This window comes from Triticum urartu, chromosome 4A (assembly GCF_056163025.1).
Source record: "Triticum urartu cultivar PI428250 chromosome 4A, HENAU_Tu73, whole genome shotgun sequence".
NCBI lineage: Eukaryota > Viridiplantae > Streptophyta > Magnoliopsida > Poales > Poaceae > Triticum > Triticum urartu.
In genome coordinates this window covers 86,831,480-86,857,170 of record NC_141876.1, presented here as the reverse complement: position 1 = coordinate 86,857,170, position 25,691 = coordinate 86,831,480, and the positions used below count along the sequence as shown (strand labels likewise).

Here is a 25,691-nt window from a genome sequence, read left to right as displayed (position 1 = left end):
GGAGAACAAACGAAGAGATTATTGTAGGGTACAAAACCACCTCAAATTTATTCTTTCTGATCGAACTATTCAAGACCCCATAGTAAAATAACACGAAGCTATTCTTTCCATTCAATCTATCCTAGAGTTCGTACTAGAATAACACCTTAAGACACAAATCAACCAAAACCCTAATGTCACCTAGATACTCCAATGTCACCTCAAGTATCTGTGGGTATGATTATACGATATGCATCATACAATCTCAGATTCATCTATTCAACCAACACAGAGAACTTCAAAGAGTGCCCCAAAGTTTCTACCGGAGAGTCAAGACGAAAATGTGTGCCAACCCCTATGCATAAGTTCACGAGGTCACATAACTCGCAAGTTGATCACCAAAACATACATCAAGTGGATCACGTGAATATCCCATTATCACCACAGATAAGCACATGCAAGACATACATCAAGTGTTCTCAAATCCTTAAAGACTCAATCCGATAAGATAACTTCAAAGGCAAAACTCAATCCATTACAAGAGAGTAGATGGGGAGAAACATCATAAGATTCAACTATAATAGCAAAGCTCGTGATACATCAAGATCGTGCCAAATCGAGAAAACGAAAGAGAGAGAGAGAGATCAAACACATCGCTACTGGTACATACCCTCAGCCCCGAGGGTGAACTACTCCCTCCTTGTCATGGAGAGCGTCGGGATGATGAAGATGGCCACCGGAGAGGGATTTCCCCCCTTCGGCAGGGTGCCGGAACGGGTCTAGATTGGTTTTTGGTGGCTATAGAGGCTTGCGGCGGCAGAACTCCCGATCTTAGTTTCTTTCTGGAAGTTTGGGTATATATAAGAGGTGTTGGAGTCAGGAACAAGTCAGGGGGATCCCCGAGGCGGCCATGAGGTAGGGAGCGCGCCCAGGGGGTAGGGCGCGCCCCCAACCCTCATGGGTGCCTCCGTGGGCTTCTTATGGTCCAAAAATTATCTCCATGAATTTTCAGGTCAATTGGACTCTATTTGGTTTTCCTTTTCTGAATACTCAAAAACAAGGAAAAAACAGAAACTGGCACTGGGCTCTATGTTAATAGGTTAGTCCCAAAAATAATATAAAATAGCATAGAAATGCATATAAAACATCCAAGATTCATAATATAATAGCATGGAACAATCAAAAATTATAGATACGTTGGAGACGTATCAAGCTTCCCCAAGCTTAATTCCTACTCGTCCTCGAGTAGGTAAATGATAAAAATAGAATTTTTGATGTGGAATTCTACCTAACATAATTATCAATGTAATTTTCTTTATTGTGGCATGAATGTTCAGATCCAAAATATTCAAGACAAAAGTTTAATATTGACATAATAATAATAATACTTCAAGCATACTAACAAAGTAATCATGTCTTCTCAAAATAACATGGCCAAAGAAAGTTCATCCCTACAAAATCATATAGTTTGGCTATGCTCCATCTTCATCACAAAAAATATTCAAATCATGCACAACCCCGATGACAAGCCAGGCAATTGTTTCATACATTTGATGTTCTCAAACCTTTTCAACTTTCACGCAATACATGAGCGTGACCCATGGACATAGCACTATAGGTGGAATAGAATGGTGGTTGTGGAGAAGACAAAAAGGAGGAAGATAGTCTCACATCAACTAGGCCTATCAACGGGCTATGGAAATGCCCATCAATAGATATCAATGTGAGTGAGTAGGGATTGCCATGCAACGGATGCACTAGAGCTATAAGTGTATGAAAGCTCAAAAATAAACTAAGTGGGTGTGCATCTAACTCGCTTGCTCACGAAGACCTAGGGCATTTTGAGGAAGCCCACCATTGGAATATACAAGCCAAGTTCTATAATGAAAGATTCCCACTAGTATATGAAAGTGACAACATAGGAAACTCTCTATCATGAAGATTCCCCTTCTCTCTTTTTCTCTCATTTTTTTGTTTTTTTGGCCTTCTCCTTTTTTTATGGCCTCTTTTTCTCTCATATTTATTTTTCGTCCGAAGTCTCATCCCGACTTGTGGGGGAATCATAGTCTCCATCATCCTTTCCTCACATGGGACAATGCTCTAATAATGATGGTCATCACACTTTTATTTACTTACAACTCAAGAATTACAACTCGATACTTAGAACAAAATATGTCTCTATGTGAATGCCTCCGGCGGTGTACCGGGATGTGCAATGAATCAAGAGTGACATGTTTAAAAGAATTATTAATGGTGGCTTTGCCACAAATACGATGTCAACTACATGATCATGCAAAGCAATATGACAATGATAAAGCGTGTCATAATAAATGGAATGGTGGAAAGTTGCATGGAAATATATCTCGGAATGGCTATTGAAATGCCATAATAGGTAGGTATGGTGTCTGTTTTGAGGAAGGTAATGGTGGGTGGTATGGTACCGACGAAAGTTGCGCTGCACAAGAGAGGCTAGCAATGGTGGAAGGGTGAGAGTGTGTATAATCCATGGACTCAACATTAGTCATAAAGAACTCACATACTTATTGCAAAAATCTATTAGTTATCGAAACGAAGTACTGCGCGCATGCTCCTAGGGGGGTAGATTGGTAGGAAAAGACAATCGCTCGTCCCCGGCTGCCACTCATAAAGAAGACAATCAAAAAATAAATCATGCTCCGACTTCATCACATAACGGTTCACCATACATGCATGCTACGGGAATCACAAACTTTAACACAAGTATCTCTCAAATTCATAACTACTCAACTAGCATGACTCTAATATCACCATCTTCATATCTCGAAACAATCATAAATAATCAAACTTCTCATAGCATTCAACGCAGTTTATATGAAAGTTTTTATTACACCCATCTTGGATGCCCATCATATTAGGACTAAATTCATAACCAAAGCAAATTACCATGTTGTTTAGGACTCTCAAAATAATATAAGTGAATCATGAGAGTTCATCTATTTCTTCAAAATAAAACCACTGTCGTGCTCTAAAAAGATATAAGTGAAGTACTAGAGTAAACCACAAACTACTCCACAAGATATAAGTGAAGATCAATGAGTAGTCGAATAATTATGCAACTATGAAGACTCTCTAACATTTAAGAATTTTATATCTTGGTATTTTATTCAAACAGCAAGAAAAACAAAAGAAAATAAAATGACGCTCCAAGCAAAACACATATCATGTGGTGAATAAAAACATAGCTCCAAGTAAAGTTACCGATGAATGAAGACGAAAGAGGGGATGCCATCCGGGGCATCCCCAAGCTTAGGCTCTTTGTTGTCCATGAATATTACCTTGGGGTGCCTTGGGAATCCCCAAGATTATGCTCTTTCCACTCCTTGTTCCATAGTGCATCGAATCTTTACCCAAAACATGAAAACTTCACAACACAAAACTCAACAGAAAACTCATAAGCTCTGTTAGTATAAGAAAATAAATCACCACTTTTTGTACTGTTGTGAACTCATTCTAAATTCATATTGGTGTAATATATATTGTATTCCAACTTCTATATGGTTCATACCCTCCGATACTACTCATAGATTCAACAAAATAAGCAAACAACACATAGAAAACAGGATCTATCAAAAACAGAACAGTTTGTAGCAATCTGGAGGTTTCGAATACTCCTGTAACTCCAAAAATCCTGAGAAATTAGGAAGTCCTATACATTTTGTTTATTAATCTACTTCAAGTGGAATTGGTGTTTTATCGCCCTCTACTAAAGAATGAAAATTATTCTCGTGAGCATACTTTCTGTTTTTTACAGCAAGATCAAAAAATAATCACCCAAGAAGATCCTAAAGGCTTTACTTGGCACAAACACTAATTGAAACATAAAAACACAATAATAACAGAGGATATATGATTTATTTATTACTAAACAGGAACAAAAAGCAAGGAACAAAAATAAAATTGGGTTGCCTCCCAACAAGCGCTATCGTTTAATGCCCCTAGCTAGGCATGATCATGACAATGATGCTCACATAAAAGATAGGAATTGAAACATAAAGAGAGCATCATGAAGAATATAACTAGCACATTAAGCCTAACCCACTTCCTATGCATCGGGATTTTGTGAGCAAACAACTTGTGGGAACAAAAATCAACTTGCATAGGAAGGTAAAACAAGGATAACTTCAAGATTTTCAACACATAGAGAGGAAACTTGATATTATTGCAACTCCTACAAGCATATATTCCTTCCTCATAATAATTTTCAATAGAATCATGAATGAATTCAACAATATAACTATCACATAAAGCATTCTTTTCATGATCTACAAGCATAGAAAAATTACTATTCTCCACATAAGCAAAATTCTTCTCATTCGGAATAGTGGGAGTATCATAAGAAACCTGAATAATATAAATGGTTTCCACATTAAAAAGAGTAATGTTCATAAAAAAGGGTAATCATAATCATGACAAGTTTTATAAATATAATCATCACTATTTTTTATAGCATAAGTGTCATCACAATAGTCATCATAAATAGGAGGCATGCTATCATCGTAATAAATGTGCTCATCAAAACTTGGGAGACTAAAAACATGATCTCCATTAAACATAGCATCCCAAAGCTTGGGACAAACATTAATTGCCACAAATAAATTCTCAAACATGTCATTCTTATCCAACATAGCATCCCCAAGCTTGGGCCTTTTCATATCATAAGCATAATCACTCTCATTATTAATAGTATGGATAGCACCAATAGTATATCAATTATCATCATCACAATGAGTAATAGGAGCAACATCATTTGGGAGGGATAAATTTTTACCTTTGCTTCTCCGTATTTTCTTTCTCTTCTTCACATCATGTGTGGGTTTAATCCTCTTTTCGGAGCTCCTTATTAATGAGATTGGTTGGATAGAAGGCTCCTCCTCGTTACCTGATTCATCATAAGAAAAAATAGGAGGATATTGGGAAATCTCTTCCCTTTCATTAGTATTCTCTTCATCTTCTAATTGTTTTCTTGACTTTATGTTATTGGAAATATAAGGATTTTCAATGCAATTCACCGCACAATACATATAAATTTCCTCTATATCAAAATCAAGAACTTTATCAAGGGAAAATTCTGGAATATCCTTAGTTATACGTTTCATTTCTTCATAACCTAGAAGCAAACTAAGTTCATTATGATGCGCAAGGGAAACCAAGTCATCACAATTTTTGGACACGATTCGATCATGAAACAATTTGCATTGGATATTTAAATGACCACGTTCATTGCAAAGTTCACAGGGATGGCTAAGAAAATTTAAATTTTCAGCACAAACATCTAGCCTTTCTTGCAACCATTTAGTTTCTAAATACTTATTCCTCTTGCAAAATCTATCTTCCCTATTTGGTGTGTACTTGCAAACCCTACGCACTCCACAAAAATTGACATGATTATAAGACACATTTTCATCATGACTAGTGCAATCATCATTAGTACTATGGATATTCAAAGAGTTCGTACTAACAACATTGCAATCATGCTCATCATTCAAAGATTTAGTGCCAGACATTTTAATGCATTCTTCTTCTAGCATTTTGGCACAGTTATCGGAATCCTTTATGTTCATGAAAGATACTAAAAGGATGAAGCATATGAGGTACCCTCAATTCCATTTTTTGTTGTTTTCTTTTATAGACTAAACTAGTGATAAAACAAGAAACAAAAAGATTTGATTGCAAGATCTAAAGATATACCTTCAAGTGCTAACCTCCCCGGCAAAGGCGCCAGAAAAGAGCTTAGTTGACGGGGTGTTAATACCGCTAACCTAGCCTCCCCGGCAACGGCGCCAGAAAAGAGCTTTATTTCTACTACACAACCTTCTTCTTGTAGACGTTGTTGGGCCTCCAAGTGCAGAGGTTTGTAGGATAGTAGCAAATTTTCCTCAAGTGGATGACCTAAGGTTTATCAATTCATGGGAGGCGTAGGATGAAGATGGTCTCTCTCTAACAACCCTGCAACCAAATAACAAAGAGTCTCTTGTGTCCCCAACACACCCAATGCAATGGTAAATTGTATAGGTGCACTAGTTCGGCGAAGAGATGGTGATACAAGTGCAATATGGATGGTAGATAAAGGTTTTTGTAATCTGGAAATATAAAAATAGCAAGGTAACTAATGATAAAAGTGAGCACAAACGGTATTGAAATGCTAGGAAACAAGGCCTAGGGTCATACTTTCACTAGTGCAAGTTCTCTCAACAATAATAACATAATTGGATCATACAACAATCCCTCAACATGCAACAAAGAGTCACTCCAAAGTCACTAATAGAGGAGAACAAAGGAAGAGATTATTGTAGGGTACGAAACCACCTCAAAGTTATTCTTTCTGATCGATCTATTCAAGAGCCCGTAGTAAAATAACACGAAGTTATTCTTTCTGTTCAATCTATCCTAGAGTTCGTACTATAATAACACCTTAAGACACAAATCAACCAAAACCCTAATGTCACCTAGATACTCCAATGTAACCTCAAGTATCTGTGGGTATGAGTATACGATATGCATCACACAATCTCGGATTCATCTATTCAACCAACACAAAGAACTTCAAAGAGTGCCCCAAAGTTTCTACCGGAGAGTCAAGATGAAAATGTGTTCCAACCCCTATGCATAAGTTCACGAGGTCACAGAACTCGCAAGTTGATCACCAAAACATACATCAAGTGGATCACGTGAATATCCCATTGTCACCACAGATAAGCACATGCAAGACATACATCAAGTGTTCTCAAATCCTTAAAGACTCAATCCGATAAGATAACTTCAAAGGGAAAACCCAATCCATTGCAAGAGAGTAGAGGGGGAGAAACATCATAAGATTCAACTATAATAGCAAAGCTTGCGATACATCAAGATCGTGCCAAATCGAGAACACGAGAGAGAGAGAGAGAGAGAGAGAGATCAGACACATAGCTACTGGTACATACCCTCAGCCCCGAGGGTGAACTACTCCCTCCTCGTCATGGAGAGCGCCGGGATGATGAAGATGGCCACCGGAGATTCCCCCCTCCGGCAGGGTGCCGGAACGGGTCTAGATTGATTTTCGATGGGTACAGAGGCTTGAGGTGGCGGAACTCCCGATCTCGGTTTCTTTTTGGAAGTTTGGGTATATATAAGAGGTGTTGGAGTCGGGAACAAGTCAGGGGGTCCCGAGGCGGCCACAAGGTAGGGGGCGCGCCCCCACCCTCGTGGGTGCCTCCGGACTCTTCTGGCCCATCTCTAGTACTCCGTGGGCTTCTTCTGGTCCAAAAATTATCTCCGAGAATTTTTAGGTCAATTGGACTCCGTTTGGTTTTCCTTTTCTGCAATACTCAAAAAACAAGGAAAAAACATAAACTGGCACTGGGCTCTAGGTTAATAGGTTAGTCCCAAAAATCATATAAAATAGCATATAAATGCATATAAAACATCCAAGATTGATAATGTAATAGCATGGAACAATCAAAAATTATAGATACGTTGGAGACGTATCACCTCCCTTTTTAGGGACACAATGAACATGACTTACCCATCTACCATCACCTATGTGATAGATTATACCTGCTTGTAGAAGCTTTAATATTTCAGTTCTTACCACTTCTTTCATCTTAGGGTTCAAGCGTCGTTGGTGATCAAGAACTGGTTTAGCATCAGGTTCCATATTAATCTTGCGCTGACAGAGAGTAGGACTAATGCCCTTATGATCATCAAGAGTATATCCAATAGCAGCATGATGCTTCTTCGGAATTTTTAATAATCTTTCTTCTTCATGTTCTGAAAGGTTAGCACTAATAATAACATGATATATCTTTTTCTTATCAAGATAAGCATATTTCAAAGTGTTGGGCAATTGTTTTAATTCAAACATAGGATCACCTTTACATGGAGGAGGACCTCCAAGAGTTTCAATAGGCAAATTGTGTTTAAGCAGAGGTTATTGTTCAAAGAATATTCTAACTATTTCATTTCTTTCACGCAAGTGCATATCATTTTCATGGTCTAGTAAATATTGTTCTAAGGGATCAGTAGGACGCATAGCAATGGAAGCAAGACCAATTATTTCATCCTTACTGGATAATTCTTTCTTGTGAGGTTGTCTACTAAACTTGGAGAAATTAAACTCATGAGACTCATCACCAAAGTTAACACTGATAGTTTGTTTATAGCAATTTATAGTGGCATTAATAGTGTTCAAGAAAGGTCTACCAAAGATTATGGAACAAAAATCATCTTGTGGGGAATCAAGAACTAGAAAATCAGTAGGGTATTTAATTTTCCCACACAAGACTTCAACATCTCTAACAATCCCAAGTGGTGTGATGGTGTCTCTATTAGCAAGTTTAATAGTAACATCTATGTCTTCTATTTCAGCGGGTGCTATATCATTCATAATTTCTTGGTATAAGGTAAAAGGAATAGCACTAACGCTAGCACCTAAATCACATAAACCATGATAACAGTGATCTCCTATTTTAACCGAGACAACAGGCATGCCAACAACAGGTCTATGTTTATCTTTTTCATCGGGTTTGGCAATTCTAGCAGCTTCATCACAGAAATAAATAACATGCCCATCAATATTTTCTACCAGGAGATCTTTAACCATAGCAACACTAGGTTCTACTTTAATTTGCTCAGAGGGTTTAGGTGATTTAATATTACTTTTGCGAACCACATTTGATACCTTAGCATGTTCCTTTATCCTAACAGGGAAAGGTGGTTTCTCAATATAAGAAGTAGGTACAACTGGATCAACATTGTAAATAATAGTTTCATCTTTAGCCTTAACCGGTTCTTTAATTTCTTGTTTGATAGGGGGATGATGTTTAAAACACTTCTCCTTAGGGAGATCAACATGAGTAGCAAATGATTCACAAAAAGAGGCTACTATCTTAGAGTCAAGTCCATATTTAGTGTTAAACTTGTGAAAACCATCGGTATTCATAAAAGATTTAACACAATCAAACTCAAGCTTAATACATGACTCTTTACCTTCGTCGAGTTCCCAATCTTCAGAGTTGCATTTAATTCTTTCTAAAAGATCCCACCTGAATTCAATAGGATTCTTCATGAAAGAACCAGTACAAGAAGTATCGAGCATGGATTGATCATCACGAGAAAGCGAGCATAAAAGTTCTAAATAATAATTTCTCTTGAGAGCTCATGATTGGGGCATGAATATAACATTGATTTAAGCTTCCCCTAAGCTAGAGCGATACTTTCTCCTTCACGAGGCCAAAAATTATATATACAATTCCGATCACGATGAACTAGATGCATAGGATAAAAATTTGGTGACATTCCCATTTCAATCGATTCCAGTTCCAAGATCCAATATCATTGCATAGCATATACCATATCAATGATTTTCCCTTCAAAGATAAAGGGAAAACCTTCTTCTTAGCTTCATATCCGGGTAAACCTGCAAGTTTAAATAATCCACAAATTTCATCCACACATATCAGTGCATATCAGGATGTTCAGTTCCATCTCCTGCATAAGCATTAGCCAGCAGTTGTTCTATCATACCCGAAGGAATTTCAGAACCAATATTTTTCAGTTGGTGTAGTAGGTTGAGGGGCAACTAGTTGTTATTCCGGTCAAGGCGAAGATACCCCGAACAAACCCCTCAAAGGATGGTTTTCCATAGTAGCAAGTGACAATAAATTTCAGCACGTAATAATAATTTTTCCTTACCAAGAGCGCTTCACTCCCCGGCAACGGTGCCAGAAAAGAGTCTTGATGACCTACAAGTATAGGGGATCAATCGTAGTCCTTTCGATAAATAAGAGTGTCGAACCCAACGAGGAGCGGAAGGAAATGACAGCAAGGTATTTTCTGCAAGCACTGAAATAGTCGGTAACAAGTTGTTTGGTAGCAAGATAATTTGTAACAGACAAGTAACGTAATGGTAAATAAAGTGCAGCAAGGTAGCCCAATACTTTTCTGGTAAAGGATAGGCCAAAATCGTCTATTATAATAAGCAAAGTGTTCTTGAGGGCACACGGGAATCTCATCTAGTTACTTTCATCATGTTGGTTTGATTTGCATTCGCTACTTTGAAAATTTGATATGTGGGTGGACCGGTGCTTGGGTGTTGTTCTTACTTGAACAAACCTCCCACTTATGATTACCCCCCCCCCCCACGCGCAAGCATCTGCAACTACAAGAAAAGTATTAAGATAAAATCTAACCATGGCATTAAACATTTGGATCCAAATCGGTCCCTTACGAAGTAGCGCGTAAACTAGGGTTTAAGCTTCTGTCACTCTAGCAACCCATCATCTAATAACTACTCCACAATGCATTTCCTTAGGCCCAAAGATGGTGAAGTGCCATGTAGTCGACGTTCACATGACACCACTAAGGCAATCATGACATACATATCATCAAAATATCGAACACATATCAAGTTCACATGATTACTTGCAACATGACTTCTCCCGTGACCTCAAGAACAAAAGTAACTACTCACAAATGACACTCATGCTCAAGATCAGAGGGGTATTAAATAGCATAATGGATCTGAACATATAATATTCCGCCAAATAAACCATATAGTAATCAACTACAAGATATAATCAACACCACTAGTCACCCACATGTACCAATCTGAGGTTCTAGTATAAAGATTGAACACAAGAGATGGACTAGAGTTTTAGAGGAGATGGTGTTGTTGAATATGTTGTTGAAGATTGCCCTCCCAAAGATGAAAGGGTTGTCGGTGATGACACTACTGCAGGATGCTGCTAACGCGACACTACGATCAGAGACCCTTCGAGAAACTATGTGCGGTGCCATAATCGCAAACGGTGTTGTATGAAAACCGTCAGAAATGTGTAACGTTTGCGATGACGGATGCATCAAACATGGTTCAGGTTTTAGTTGTGTGTGCGATGAAGGGCATACGGTTCAATTCAATCAATTATTTGCGATGAGGAGGAACAAAAGAAACGGGCAGACAGATGAAGGCGTGTGCGATACACAGCATACGGTTCACTCGGATGAACTGTTTGTGATTAGGCAACACAAAAGAAATGGTCATCCAAATCAAGGTGTGTGTGATTCAGGGCATATGCTTCAGAAGGGTTAACTATTTGCAATTAGGCAACAGAACAGAAACGGGTCAGCCAGATCAAAGTGTTCGCGATTGATGGCATACACTTCACATGGATGAACTGTTTGCGATTAGCCACATCAAACTGAAATATTTAGATAGATCAACGTGTGTCCACTATATGGGCACACACATTATAATTAAAAGAACCGTACACGATGGTGCTGACATTGCCTATTGCGGTGCACCCTATGGTGCAAACGCCACGTACGCGGCCGAGAAGGCGTACGTGCCCACGTTACGCCTTCCGAGAATAGTGCCGCACTTATAACCGTCAGTAAATTTTGAGCATGCGTCCCGTCACAAAATTTTTTTAGAAGAACGGGGAGGCCACGTCCCGTCACATTCCAAATTGCAAACTTGTTCACACTGATCAAAACCTAAATGGTTTCCCACTTAGGAGCGTATTACTACGCGGTTATAAATACTACCACTCCAAGATGACTGCGCATTCCTCCTCAACTCCTCATCCACAAAAATTCAAAAACAAACAAGTCATTCATCATCATTCCCTTGCGTCCGCCATGGACAACGTGAGTTCTGGGTCGAGAGATTGCCACCAGGGAGAGGCGAGCCTGGAAGCGGGAGCATGAGAGATGTCCCGCCTCGCCGCGAAAGCAGCCAACATGTCCCGCCGCATGGCCATCGCAGCAGAGAGGTCCCGCCATGCCGCCGAAGCAGCACGGAGGAGCCGCCGCACCATCGAAGTAGCAGACTGGTTCAGCCGCGCTGTGGAAGCAGAAGAGATGTCCCGCCGCGCCGCGAATGCGGCAGAGATGTCCTCCCGTGCCGCGGCGTCCTGGGAAAATGCCTCGCGGGCAGGCGAGGACTCTTACAGGCGCATGCGTGCCCTCGTCCTTAGGCGGATGGATCAGATCTCCAGGTGGGCGAGGTTGCAGGATGACCTACAAGCCTCGTTTGAACAGTCTATCAACGTCATCCGGCAACTAAATGAGAGCAATGCGAAGCTCCGAGCCGAGCGCGACCTTCTAAGGGCGAAGATCGTCGAAAGTGCGGAGCAGCAGGAGCAGACCACTGCCTTATTGAAGAGGACTGGCGTCATCGTCGAGAAAATTATGGAAGAGAATGCCATGTTGCGCATCGAGCGCAGAAAGCTGGTGGAGGAATCCGTGGATTCTCTCAACCTGCATCTTGAGGACAAGAAAGAGCTCATCGCCGCTCGCCGCAGAGACTAGTTGTCTTCCTTCTTTTTCCCTTCTCTATATCGGGCATTGTTGCATGTGGCTTTTTTAATTATGTTTATAAATATGTAAGACAATTATTATCCAATGTCATCGTCCTTATATTCATCATGCTTGCTATAAATCACAGTCGATGCTATATAGGTCTGTCGGATCTTACATCAAGATCCGGGCAAAACTTTCTTTTCAGATTTTCATTTTTCTCTCTTAAATCTTAGTCCAGTGAGACATATAGCCACGCCGTAGAACAGGTGCTCGGGCGCCATTAATGGAGACGTTAGGAGGGAGGTGTGCGATGGGTAGCGATCAAAAGGGCTCTCCTTCCGATGAGCATGCATAGGGGTCTGATCGCACGCCTCCCGTACTCAAATAGCTACCCCGCACGGCACCTCCTAGCCAATAAAAAAGGGATGCGTAGCCGCACGTAATTGGTAAGTCGAACGCCCATGGTTTCAATAGTACTTGTGTTTCCGATTTGTAACGTGACAGCACTTGCTCCAAAATGACTTTGTTTATTGTTAATGTGTACGCCTTCGCAAATCGGACAAAAAAATTACAACAGCATGTTGGTGCCATGTCATGAGACCATGCCAAGTTTTATGATTTTTAGGCATGTTCTGGAATTACAGGAATTAAAAAACCAGGTTTCTCAATCTTTTCGGTCGAGCCACGACGCCCAGATGTTTGAATTTCACTCCCATCTCTTGTATGGGACCTAGAAATTCACCCAAGGACACACATGAGATTTTTCAAACAACTTTGGTGAACTGGAGCATGTGCTTGTAGTTCAAATTTGAATTATGCACATTAAATACCCAAAAACTCAATTAATGTATAAAAAAGCCAAACGAACCCAAAATAATTCCAAATTTTAGCACGATACTTCTATTTGGTCTAATCTAGCTGTGTAAAAAAATTAAGGCGGGAGAAGACAGTGTACGTATGTCGTTTCGCACATGGAGGTGACACATCCCCTCTCGGAACCACGAGCCTTCTTGAGGGAAGCTCCGGTTTCCAAGAAGCTTACACCAAAGCTTGTCCCAATTCGGCCAAAAAAAATACCGCAACACGTTGGTGCCATGTCATGACACCATGCCAAGTTTCATGATTTTCAGGCGTGTTTTGAAATTACAGGAATTACAAAACCAAGTTTGTCAATCTTTCCGGCCGAGCCACGACGCCCAGATGTTTGAATTTCACTCCAATCTCTTGCATGAGACCTAGAAATTCACCCAAGGAGACACATGTGATTTTTCAAACAAGTTTGGTGCACTGGAGCCTATGCTTGCAGTTCAAATTTGAATTATGCACATTAAATGCCCAGAAACTCAATTAATGTATAAAAAAGGTGAAACGAGCCCAGAATAATTCCAAAATTTAGCACGGTACTTCTATTTGATCTAATCTGGCTATGTAAAAAATTAAGGCGGGAGAAGGCAGTGTACGTATGTCGTTACGCACACGGAGGTGACACATTCCCTCTCGGAACCATGAGCCTTCTTGAGGGAAGCTCCGGTTTGCAAGAAGCTTACACCAGAGCTTGTCCCAATTCGGCCAAAAAAAATACCGCAGCATGTTGGTGCCATGTCATGACACCATGCCAAGTTTCATGATTTCCTGGCATGTTTTGGAATTACAGGAATTAAAAACCAAGTTTCTCAATCTTTCCGCCGCCCATATGTTTGAATTTCACTCTCATCTCTTGCATGGGACCTAGAAATTCACCCAAGGACACACATGTGATTTTTCAAACAATTTTGGTGCACTGGAGCCTGTGCTTGTAGTTCAAATTTGAATTATGCACATTAAATGCCCAGAAACTCAATTAATGTGTAAAAAAGGCAAAACGAGCCTGGAATAATTCCAAAATTTAGCACGGTACTTCTATTTGGTCTAATGTGGCCGTGCAAAAAAATTAAGGCGGGAGAAGGCAATGTACGTATGTCTTTTCGCACACGGAGGTGGCACGTTTCCTCTCGGAACCACGAGCCTTCTTGAGGGAAGCCTTGGTTTGCAAGAAGCCTACACCAAAGCTTGTCCCAGTTCCGCCAAAAAAATTACCGCAGTATCCATGTCATGAGACCATGCCAAGTTTCATCATTTTCAGGCGTGTTTTGGAATTACAGGAATTAAAAAACCAAGTTTCTCAATCTTTCCGACCGAGCCACTGATAACACACAAGTATAGGGGATCGCAACAGTTTTCGATAAGTAAGAGTGTCGAACCCAACGAGGAGCTAAAGGTAGAACAAATATTCCCTCAAATTCTATCGACCACCGATACAACTCTACGCACGCTTGACGTTCGCTTTACCTAGAACAAGTATGAAACTAGAAGTACTTTGTAGGTGTTGTTGGATAGATTTGCAAGATAATAAAGATTACGTAAATAAAAACTGGGGGCTGTTTAGATAAAGAAACAATAAAGTAAATATAGCGAGTGTGGAAAAGCGGTGGTAGGAGTTGCGAAATTGCCCCTAAGCAATTGACTACTTTACTAGACCGATAGCAAGTATTATGTGGGAGAGGCCACTGCTAGCATGTCATCCCTGACTTGGAATTCTATGCACTTATGATTGGAACTATTAGCAAGCATCCGCAACTACTAACGCTCATTAAGGTAAAACCCAATCATAGCATTAAAATATATTGGTCCCCCTTCAATCCCGTATGCATCAATTTCTATGCTAGGCTGAAGCTTCTGTCACCCTTGCCCTCCAATGCATAGTCCTATCAACATACAACTAACCCTATGGTGTGATCCACACGCGTGCGCATATGATGGGCACCAAAGGACAGCAACATAACCACAAGCAAATTAAATCAATCATAGCAATTCATCAACCGCCGATAGGACAACGAAAATCTACTCAGACATCGTAGGATGGCAACACATCATTGGATAATAATATGAAGCATAAAGCACCATGTTCAAGTAGAGGGTACAGCGGGTTGCGGGAGAGTGGACCGCTGTAGATAGTGGGGGGAGGTGATGGAGATGTTGGTGAAGATGGCGAAGGTGTTGGTGTAGATCGCGGTGATGATGATGATGGCCACGGCAGCATTTTGGCGCCACCGAAAGAGAAGGGGAGAGGGGGCCCCTTCGTCTTCTTCTTCCTTGACCTCCTCCCTAGATGGGAGAAGGGTTTCCCCACTGGTCCTTGGCCTCCATGGCATGGGAGGGGCGAGAGCCCCTCCGAGATTGGATCTGTCTCTCTCTGTTTCTGCGTTCTGTTCTGGTGCCCTTTCACCGTTTCGTATATATATGGAGATCCGTAACTCCGATTGGATCGAAACCTTCGCCATGATTTTTTACCAAAAATTAGCTTTCTTACGGCCGAAGAAGGGCATCAAGTGCCTTACGGGTGGCCCATGAGGGTCAGGGGCGCGCCCCCTGCCTCGTGCCCACCTCGGGCACCGTCTCGCGTTGATTCTTCTTCCGGAATTTTCCAAATATTCCAAAAATAAGCTCCGTCCGTTTTTATCCCGTTTGGATTCCGTTTGATATGGATATTCTGTGAAACTAAAAACATGCAATAAACAGGAACTGGCACTAGGCACTGGATCAATATGTTAGTCCCAAAAATAGTATAAAAAGTTGCCAAAAGTATATGAAAGTTGAATAATATTGGCATGGAACAATCAAAAATTATAGATACGACGGAGAAATTCACCCAAGGACATAAAAAGTTGCCACAAATTATAGATGTTTGAATTTCATCTCCCATCTCTTGCATGGGACCTAGAAATTCACCCAAGGACACACATGTGATTTTTCAAACAACTTTGGTGCATTGGAGCCTGTGCTTCTAGTTCAAATTTGAATTATGCACATTCAATGCCGAGAAACTCAATTAATGTATAAAAAGGCCAAACGACCATGGAATAATTCCAAAATTTAGCACGATACTTCTATTTGGTCTAATCTGCGTGTGTAAAAAAATAAGGCGGGAGAAGGCAATGTACATATGTTGTTTCACACACGGAGGTGACACGTTCCCTCTCGGAACCAGGAGCCTTCTTGAGGGAAGCTCCAGTTTGCAAGAAGCTTACACCAAAGCTTGTCCCAATTCGGCCAAAAAAATTACTGCAACATGTTGGTGCCATGTCATGACACCATGCCAAGTTTCATGATTTTCAGCCGTGTTTTGAATTTATAGGAATTAAAAAATCAAGTTTCTCAATCATTCTGGCCGAGCCACGACACCCGGATGTTTGAATTTTATTCTCATTTCTTGCATGGGACCTATAAATTCACCCAAAGACACACATGTGATTTTTCAGCAAATGTTGGTGCATTGGAGCATGTGTTTGTAGTTCAAATTTGAATTATGCACATTAAATGCCCAAAAACTCAATTAATGCATAAAAATGCCAAACGAACCCACAATAAATTCCAAATTTAATCACGACACTCATGTACTAGTTGCATGTTCACTGTACGTAAATGTTCTAACAATTCAAACACCATCCTTTCCCTCCGTAACATCATTTTGTCTTTCAAAACATAATGAAAAAAATCAGGTATACCACAAACAGTTTACTAGAAAGAATCGTGTGGGATGCGATATAAAATATCTTGGCGCACCGTCTTATCTGGCTTACGCAGGAAGCTTCGTCGTCTACAGTCCACCGTCCTGCTTGAACCACACTTGCGCGTCAGTTTCTCGCGGCACCGAGCGAAAAAAAATTCCACCGCAGAAATATCTATCTCCCCGCCCCCTCCCTCCTACCAAAAGCCACATTTCTACTGTTCCTCCTTGCTTTCCAAGTTCAAACCTTCACTACTGCTTACGGGCAGCTCAGCCTCCTTGTCAGCGACCCTTCTTCTTGCAGCGCCGCCTCCTCGCCGGCTACCCTTCTTCTTGCAGCGCCGCCTCCTCACCGGCGACCCTTCTTCTTGCAGCGTCGCCTCCTCGCCGGCGACCCTTCTTATTGATGCGCGGCCTCCTCGCCGCCGACCCTTCTTCTTGCTGCGCGGCCTCGTCGATATGGTCAGGTAATCCACACCCCACCCACACCATCCTCCTCCTTTCCCGTCCCACATGCCCCGACTGACAGAGCGACACCTTCCACCGAAATCACTGCCCCCTCCTCCAATTAAGCGCCGCCCATAGCCATTTTACAAGCAGTATAACATGGAGCTGAGTAGCATGCGGCCGCACGCGCGAACGAGGTCGCTATGGCTGACATGCATGTCGACCGCCAGATCTTGGAGGAGCACCTCGTCTTCGAGGCCACCATCGACACCGCCGCGCAGTTGTCTACATTAAAATGCAGTTCGTGATGTTTTCTCGAGGCCACCGCTAGTGCCTTCTAGTGATTTGTCCTCTGTAATGTTAATATGCAATCTGATGTTCAGTTAACAGTTTGGTCCTCTGAAATGTAATGTTCAGTTAACACTTTGGTCCAACAATTGCTACATTTTGTAGTACTGTTCTCAAGCATTCTTTGTTTTGTTAACTATCTTATCTTCTCATACATGTTTCTACTCTGCAATGTCGTGCTCAGTTAACTATTTTGGTTCATTTGGTCTGCTGTCCATTTAACTATTTGGTTCAGTTCTGCAATTTGATTTTCATTTGTTGTGGGTACAATTTTGTATTGCTATGCATGTGACACCAATCGAATTTGGTTGTACTCAATACATATTCTACTGATAGTATGGCAACTCTCAGTTAACCTGATCAAGATCTTCCTTATGCGTGTTGTAGGGAAACAATGGGAGACACTGCGGTTTACCATCGAGGTTTGTTCAGGCAGGGTCCTTTGGCTAATAGCACATTATTATGCAGTTGCAGGAATCATTGTAATATTTAGGTTTCTTACAATTTGGTCTTACACATGTAGGTTCTGCTGTCAGAGGCTTAGACCCACTGTTCGACCCATTTTGCATATGGGGAAATGAGATGTCCATGAATATCAGTCAAGTCAAGAAACTCAGAAAGATTGTTAGGATGAAGAAGCTTGCGACGAATAACAGCAAGATCTTGGTTTGCACAATGAAGAAGACATCGGTCAACTATAGGATGGTACCAACTCTTTTACCTTGTTTTTATCCCTTGCGCTATTTCAAAATTTACAACAGCGATTTATGCATAGTTTTCTTTTCAGTACTTTTCAAAGCCATTCACCAATGATTACCTCTCAAACCACCTGCATGGTCAAGAGGCGAGGAAGGTATTCATTCAACACCCATGGTACAATATTGAAGTCTTGCTGAAGAGGACGAAGGTTGGGCAGGCAATTATCCATAGCCACTGGCCTAAAGTTGCAAGGACATTCAACATCACTGAAGGCTCAATATTTGCCTTCCGCTTCTGCAGTTTTCATAAATGAGATTCATCTTTCTATTTACCGTGTATGGTGCTACTTTCCAAAAGGTTTTTGATGCTGCATGTGAAACTTGGTACTGTTGTGTAATGGCGTAACTGAGTGCCGAAGCTATCTGTATTCGATTATGAAATCCTGGTTGCTTTTATACGGATATGAAATATCTGGCATGTTTTATAAGAAATATCAGTTTGATTAGTACATGGATTATCAATAATAGGCTAATTATCCTGCTTATTGGGGTTTTCTATTGCAAACGGTTACTTAGACAGCACCGTGGGCGACGAACTCAAACAACCTGCACAGTTTCTAGAAAGTAGGCGTGTTCAATCAACTAACAATCACACACGGCTTCCGGCAGCGAACTGTTTGCGTTAGGCCACCTTGCACAAACGTTTCCACACAAAGAACTGTGTGGGATGTGCATACCTACGGAAATGATTTTCTGAGATTCGCCGTGTGGGATGTGCATACCTACGGAAATGATTTTCTGAGATTCGCCGTGTGGGATGTACATACCTACGGAAATGATTTCTGGGATTCACCGCGTGGGATGTACATACCTACGGAAATGATTTCTGAGATTCACCGTGTGGGATGTACATACCTACGGAAATGATTTCTGGGATTCACCATGTGGGATGTACATACCTACGGAAATGATTGGGTTTCCATGCCTCGCCCGATTGCACACGGCCCCAGCCTGGGTCCCACGAGGGCCTATCCCCAACGATTTCTGGGTCGTGTGGGAAGGACCCCTCTATCGCCCACACTGACTTGGCGACGGTTCCAAATGCCGTCGCGGAAAGGGTTTTAAACTGTTTGTTTAGGACGTCGCTGTACCAGTGTGACGATGGCTTCGATTCCCCCCTCCGGGAGTGAAGTTCCCCGGCGGAATCGCTCCGCCGGAGGGCAAAAGTGCTCATGTCCAAGTTCCGCCTCGAGAAGGCGGCGCTCTGTCCCGAAAGTCATATCCTTTTTTTCTTGGTCAAAATGACCTATATACTAGAAGATGGGCACCAGAGGTGGGCTGGGTTGAGCACAACCCACCAGGGCGCGCCTGGGGGGCCTAGCGCGCCCTGGTGTCTTGTGCTCACCAGGTGCCCCCCCCCCTCTCCGGTAGTTATTTGCTCTAGTATTTTTCATATATTCCAAAATAATTCTCCGTGAATTTTCAGCTCATTTGAAGATGTGCAGAATAGGTGCCCTGACGTAGCTTTTTCAGGTCCAAAATTCCAACTGCCGGTATTCTCCCTCTTTGTGTGAACCTTGCATATTATGAGATAAAGGGCATTGAAATTACTCCATAAAGCATTATTATGCATCAAAACATTATAAATAACATTAGAACAAAATTATGCAAAATGGACGTATCAATACGCAATTGGGGGGGCAATCCATTTTTGTCCCGGTTGCAAGTCAATTCTCGACACGCAATTGGCCCGAACACATTTTTGTCCCAGTTGCAAGTTCACCATCAACACGCAACTGGAGGCCCGATCCATTTTTTCCCAGTTGCAAGTCAATCCTCGACACGCAATTGGTCCCGACCCATTTTGTCATAGTTGCAAGTCCACCCTTGACATGCAACTCGGGGTAGGGGCGATCCCTTTTTGTTCCAGTTGCAAGTGCACCCTTGATACACAAGTAATGGGCCTGGCAAATTGTTGTCCCAATTGCAAGTCCATCCTCTTTGTTTTTTGCTTTTTCCTTTCTATTTTTTTACCTTTTTTATTTTTGCCTTTAAAACTCTTGAATTTTTTATGGCAGCATGACCATCATCTAACATGCAACTACAAGTGTTTCCCTCACCATGCAACTGCATGTGTCGCCCCCGCACCACAACTGCATGTCTTCAACATAAGTGCAACAAAGCATGTCTTTAAAAAAATTTAAATACATGATTGTAAAAAAATGCATGTTTTCATAATACTCTTTCCAAATACACGTTGTGCACTTTCTACATATATCTGGATTTTTTTATACACGTTGATTTTATAAAAAACAATTAACATTTTTCAATGTATGTTTTGAACATTTTTTTTCCATTATGTGTTAAACATTTTTGAGAAAAATATAAAATTTTCTTGAATAATACTAAACATTTTTATACTACATGAATATTTTTACATTTATATAAACATTTTTTAAAATTTCACAAACATATTTTTTGTAAATGTCACGTACAATTTTGTGAATGGTTGGAAACATTCCTTTTGAATTATGCAAACATTTTTTAGTTTGTATAATAATTTTTTTATAAAATTTCACATATATTTTTTGAAACGTGTGAGCATGTTTTAAATGTCACAAATTGTTTTGGGATGTTATCAACATTTGATTAAAATACACTAGCAAGCAATTTACACTGTCTTAACATTTTTCAAATCCGTGTGAACTTTTCTAAAACATGCGGACACTTTTCTAAAAGTTACATGAACATATTTTTTTAATGTTTTCATGTATCTCTAAACTATACATAGATACACGGTTTATACAAGATGTACTCTCGGCCCCCGCGTCGCCTGACCGGGCGACTCGGGCGGCGGCTAGGGTTCTCGAGCGTCGCCTCCCCCACCCCTCCTCTCCCTCCTCGTCGCCACCTGAGGTGGTCGCCGGGCAAGCCCGCGCGGCCGCCAGTGACGGTGGCGGCGAGGCCCTCGTCGCTCGTGCGGCGGAGGATCTAGATCCCAGGGGCGGCGGCCCCTGCCGGCATGGCGTCGCCGTTCTTACCCTGAACGGCTCTCGCGGAGGGCTCTGGCCGGCGTCCTCGACTGCGGGGGCGGTGGGGCGTCGGCGGCCGGTGGCTACAGCGTGGAGGCCTCCTCTTCCTCGCCAGATCTGGAGGTTTGCCGCCCCCAATTCGCTCCCTCCCCCTCTGCGCTTGGTTTCCCGCGGCTGGTCGCTGGATCCGGTGGAGTTTGGGGCTGGTGTTGCAGATCGGGACCGGGGGAAACCCCTGGCCGGCTGGTTCGGCCCGGCATCAACGTCGGCCTTGGGCGACGTTTCTTTCTTGGAGGCGATGTCGTGGTCTCCTTCTCCCCACCTCCGTTCCCTCTCCCGGGTGAAAACCCAAAATCCGGCAGGATTGGGCAGCGGCGGCGCCGTGTGTGTCGTTCCCTCCATGGAGGCGTTGTCTGGGGAGTGTGGTTTCGGGCGTAGGGCTGCTGAAGGTGGGGTTTTTGGCCGGCAACAGGTGCAGTGCCTCTCGCTGTCCCGTTGTCCGCCTCTCTGTTGTTGCTCGGCGGCTTTCCTGCAGCCTTTAGACGTTCTTGGCGCGTGATGGTGTGGCCGGCTTGGTGTTTGTCCCAGCGGCATTCCTCCTATGTCTTTAGCGCCTGAGGGTTGCGGTCATCGGTTTATGCTAGTAGTGCCCTACCTCTTGTAACTAGCTCTCCGATGTGTTGTAAGTTCAGAGTGCCCCCTTGTATCTTTTGGGCTTTTCTTGTTTTCTTGATTGCTTGGAGATGTTCTAGCGTAGGTGGTGGTCGTCATTTGGCGTCATGGTGGCGTTGATGGCGGAGGAGCCTGCCAAGGTTGGCACCTCAATCTGCTTGGAGATAGACCAGTGGAAGATGGTGGAGACGACACCTGTGAGTGCGTCAGACCGGTTTATGCCCCAGACCCGGTATGTGGCTAGGCTGGGGATTCCGGCTTTCGATGTTACGATTAGGTGAGTGGTCTGGGTAGTGGCCCAGCTAGCACTCCTTCATCATATGGATAGGAATAGCGCCATATGTTGCCTAGATGGTGGATTCAGGCTTATTGTTGTAACACTTTGTAAGGTCCTCGAGAATAATCAATAAAGTGGCCGTATGCATCTTCCAGATGCAGAGGCCGGGGGTCATCCTTCTTTTCTAAAAAAACACGGTTTATACAAGAAAACAACATTCTTGTGAAGAAAAAGGATGAGCCATCGAACTGAAAAAAGAAAAAGAAATGAACGGAGGATAGCCTACAGGAAAGGAATGAAGCTACATAAACTAAACTGAACGAAGCTACATAAACTAAACTGAACGGAGGCCCAAGACATTGGCAAGCTTCCGCCTCGCTGCAAGCCCTGGACAACCGGAAAAAAAAAATCTTCAACTTAGATGTAATATAGTTATGTCATCTTTGAAAAAAAAGTTATGTCACATTTTAGATATGTCTTAGTTGGACAAAAAAATGTGTCTCGGTCACATCATACTTATATGCCATTGCAACCCGAGGCATTAGCCTGCTATAAATAACAACGAAAAGAATAAGCGTATAGCGAATTCATCTATAGTTGGATGGTTAAATGGACATTGGTATCTTCAATTTATTAGGATTCAAATTCTAATACTCGCATTTATCCTGAATTTATGTCAGGTTTTCTGACGATGCGCATTTAGTAAGAGGAGACATTCCATCGACTACGACTTCATAGAAATAGAGTGTGTGTACGTGTTATATATATATATATATATATATATATATATATATATATATATATATATATAGTAATGCTATTCATCACTCAGGGTGTACAATAAGTTATTTCTCACCCGAGGTAATCTTACGATTACTTCATAATTAAATTACATTTGGATTCAAATAGTTACATTCTATTGATTCCTTATGTAAAATTTAACATAAAAAAATAAAAATATAGGTTATAAGACAAGAAAATTTGCAGTTTATGTGTATTTTAGATTATGTTTTTATGTTTGTAATTTTACATAACATAATTTTTTTTACGGTAATTATATATTTTCTTACTGTCCCTTTTTGCGTCAGAAATAAAAAAAACTTACGGAACGTAAAATTACGGTGCATTGATTGTAAAATAAGGGGATGAAGAATAACTATTCCTCACCCAGGGTGACGAATAACGCGACCCTATATATATATATATATATATATATATATATATATATATATATATATATATATATATATATATATATATATATGGTCTGTATTATACTGTGCTAAAAAACTACGGCAGTTTCGGTATTTTCTTCGATCCCTATTTCCAGCCAAAATTGCGGAAACGTACGCCCGGGCGGCACCGAATATAGCGTCCTCTAGACAAAGTCCCTTTAATGGAGAGATAGCGTCTGCTTCTGAGTGTGCATCCAGCGAAGCACGTATGTTTTCGCACTGCATGCAAACGGCCACGCGGCGCATCCCATGGCTGCACCGCCCAGACGTGGCACCCCCCTCTCCCTCCACGATGCATCCCATGACTCACATATATGTGTGTGCACACTGGAGCGCTCCATTCTCATCAGATCGATCAATTACGATCGAGGAACCTAGCACACACTATGGCCAAGGTAAAGGAGAAGAAACACTCGCTGGCCCAAACCTTCTCTCCCGTCCAGGTGATTTATCTTCAGCTTATCGTACGTGATTCTCAGGGTTTTTTTCTCGTTCCGATGTGGCAGACGAGGGCGAAGAAGGCGGCGTTGGCGGCCGGTGATGCCCGGAGCACTGCGAAGGAAGGGGACAAGGCGCCGGCGAAGGGAGGCAGCGATGCGCCGACGAACGGGGTGGTGGTAAGCGTGCCGGTCCACTGCGATGGCTGCGCCAGGAAGGTGCGCCGGTCACTGCTGCGCCTCGATGGTACGTAACATGAAAATGGATGCACATCCGGAATTCGTTTTTGGAATTAGCTAATTTGTATGTATAGGTGTTTCAAAACTAAGTTCTTGGTGGGATAAATTAAGGGGTTGAGGAGGTGATCGTGGATCACTCGACCAACACGGTGGTGGTAACTGGCCAGAAGGCGCTGCAGAACCCGATCGTGGTGGTCGAGGCGGTCAAGAGGAGGACCGGGAAGAAGGCGCTGCTGCTGAGCCCATCGCCGGAGAAGCTTCCACCGCCGGTGAAAAGTGAGGATACCAAGAAACACGACGGTGCAGGGGCGCCAGACATGAAAAAGGATGCAGCGGAGTTCGACATGGTATTTACTGAGTCAATTACTTGCTGCTAGTTGCTGTTAATATCCTGCTTAGTTCACTACCATTTTGCTTTTTCACCTTTATATTCCGGTGTTTTAACCACCTTTTTTTGATATTGATCATTATTGAGACCAGGAAATGGTTGTAGTGCTTAAGATCGAATTGCACTGTGAAGATTGCAGTGAGGAGATGAAGAGGAGGATACTCAAGATAAAAGGTATGTTGATGTACTCCGTATGTTAATACTACATTGCTAGCTAAACTACTCGTCTACGTCTTCCTTGCTTTGGTTGTTGCGGTACTAATTTATACAGTATGGTTGCAAACTGTTGATCAGGAGTGGAGGAGGCCGTGCCGCACATCAAATCTTCACAGATGATGGTGAAAGGGACGGTCGAGCCAGCGACCCTAGTAGGATTCATCCACAAGTGCACGGGGAGGAAGGCTGCCATCCTAAGAGCTGAGCCACTGCATGAGGATACGCCAGCAGCAGCCATGGCTGAGGATGCGCCTGCAGCGGATGCCAATCCCGAGAAGCAAGAACCATCTGATAATCTGGAAAACAAAAATGGAGGAGCAGAAGAAGAGACCAAACAAGAGGTGAAGACAGGAGAAGAAGGGGCTGAAACGGAGAAGCCAGGCAAAGGGGACGGAGACGGGGTTGAGAAGGAGACGGTTGTAGAGGAGACCCAAGGGAAGGAACACCTATTCAAGCTGCCTGTGCCGGCTTCACTTGTTGCGGTGGCGCCGGAGGCGGAGAAGATGACGGCCATGAACGGCCTCTACCAGTACAACTACCACCCAGCAGCCTACCCTTATGCGTACCCGCACTATGCTTATCAGCAGTACCACCAATACCCATATGCGGCCAATCCTGCAACGTATTACGGGCCGTGTCCGCAGCACTATCCGCCACAGACTTTCGGCGATCAGAGCCCAGATGCATGCACCATCATGTGATGTGATGGACTGTGTGTACGTAGCTTCCATGGTACCATAATCCATCGTACATGGCATAAAGAATCCCATCATGTAGTGAACTGTGTGCACCTTCCATGTTACAAGTCTATATATATGGAATAAAGCATCTGGTTATTGCAATGTATAAACAAAATAA

General features: G+C 42.3%; 1 protein-coding gene across 1 annotated transcript; it reads left to right on the top strand.

The window, feature by feature from the left end:
• The first annotated feature begins 23,866 nt into the window (after positions 1 to 23,866).
• On the top strand, positions 23,867 to 25,691 carry LOC125553607 (uncharacterized). Its single transcript, XM_048717368.2, has 5 exons — positions 23,867 to 23,947; positions 24,059 to 24,236; positions 24,341 to 24,576; positions 24,710 to 24,791; positions 24,912 to 25,691. Exons 1-5 carry the CDS (start codon positions 23,867 to 23,869, stop codon positions 25,532 to 25,534), a joined length of 1,200 nt encoding a protein of 399 aa, XP_048573325.2. The 3' UTR covers positions 25,535 to 25,691.

Bases quoted from the DNA above. Each gene is read 5' to 3' on its own strand.
- LOC125553607 (XM_048717368.2), top strand. From the start codon at position 23,867: ATGTGTGTGCACACTGGAGCGCTCCATTCTCATCAGATCGATCAATTA. The intron at 23,948-24,058 runs GTAAAGGAGAAG...CCGATGTGGCAG, and splicing joins TAGCACACACTATGGCCAAG to ACGAGGGCGAAGAAGGCGGC. The intron at 24,577-24,709 runs GTATTTACTGAG...TATTGAGACCAG, and splicing joins ATGCAGCGGAGTTCGACATG to GAAATGGTTGTAGTGCTTAA.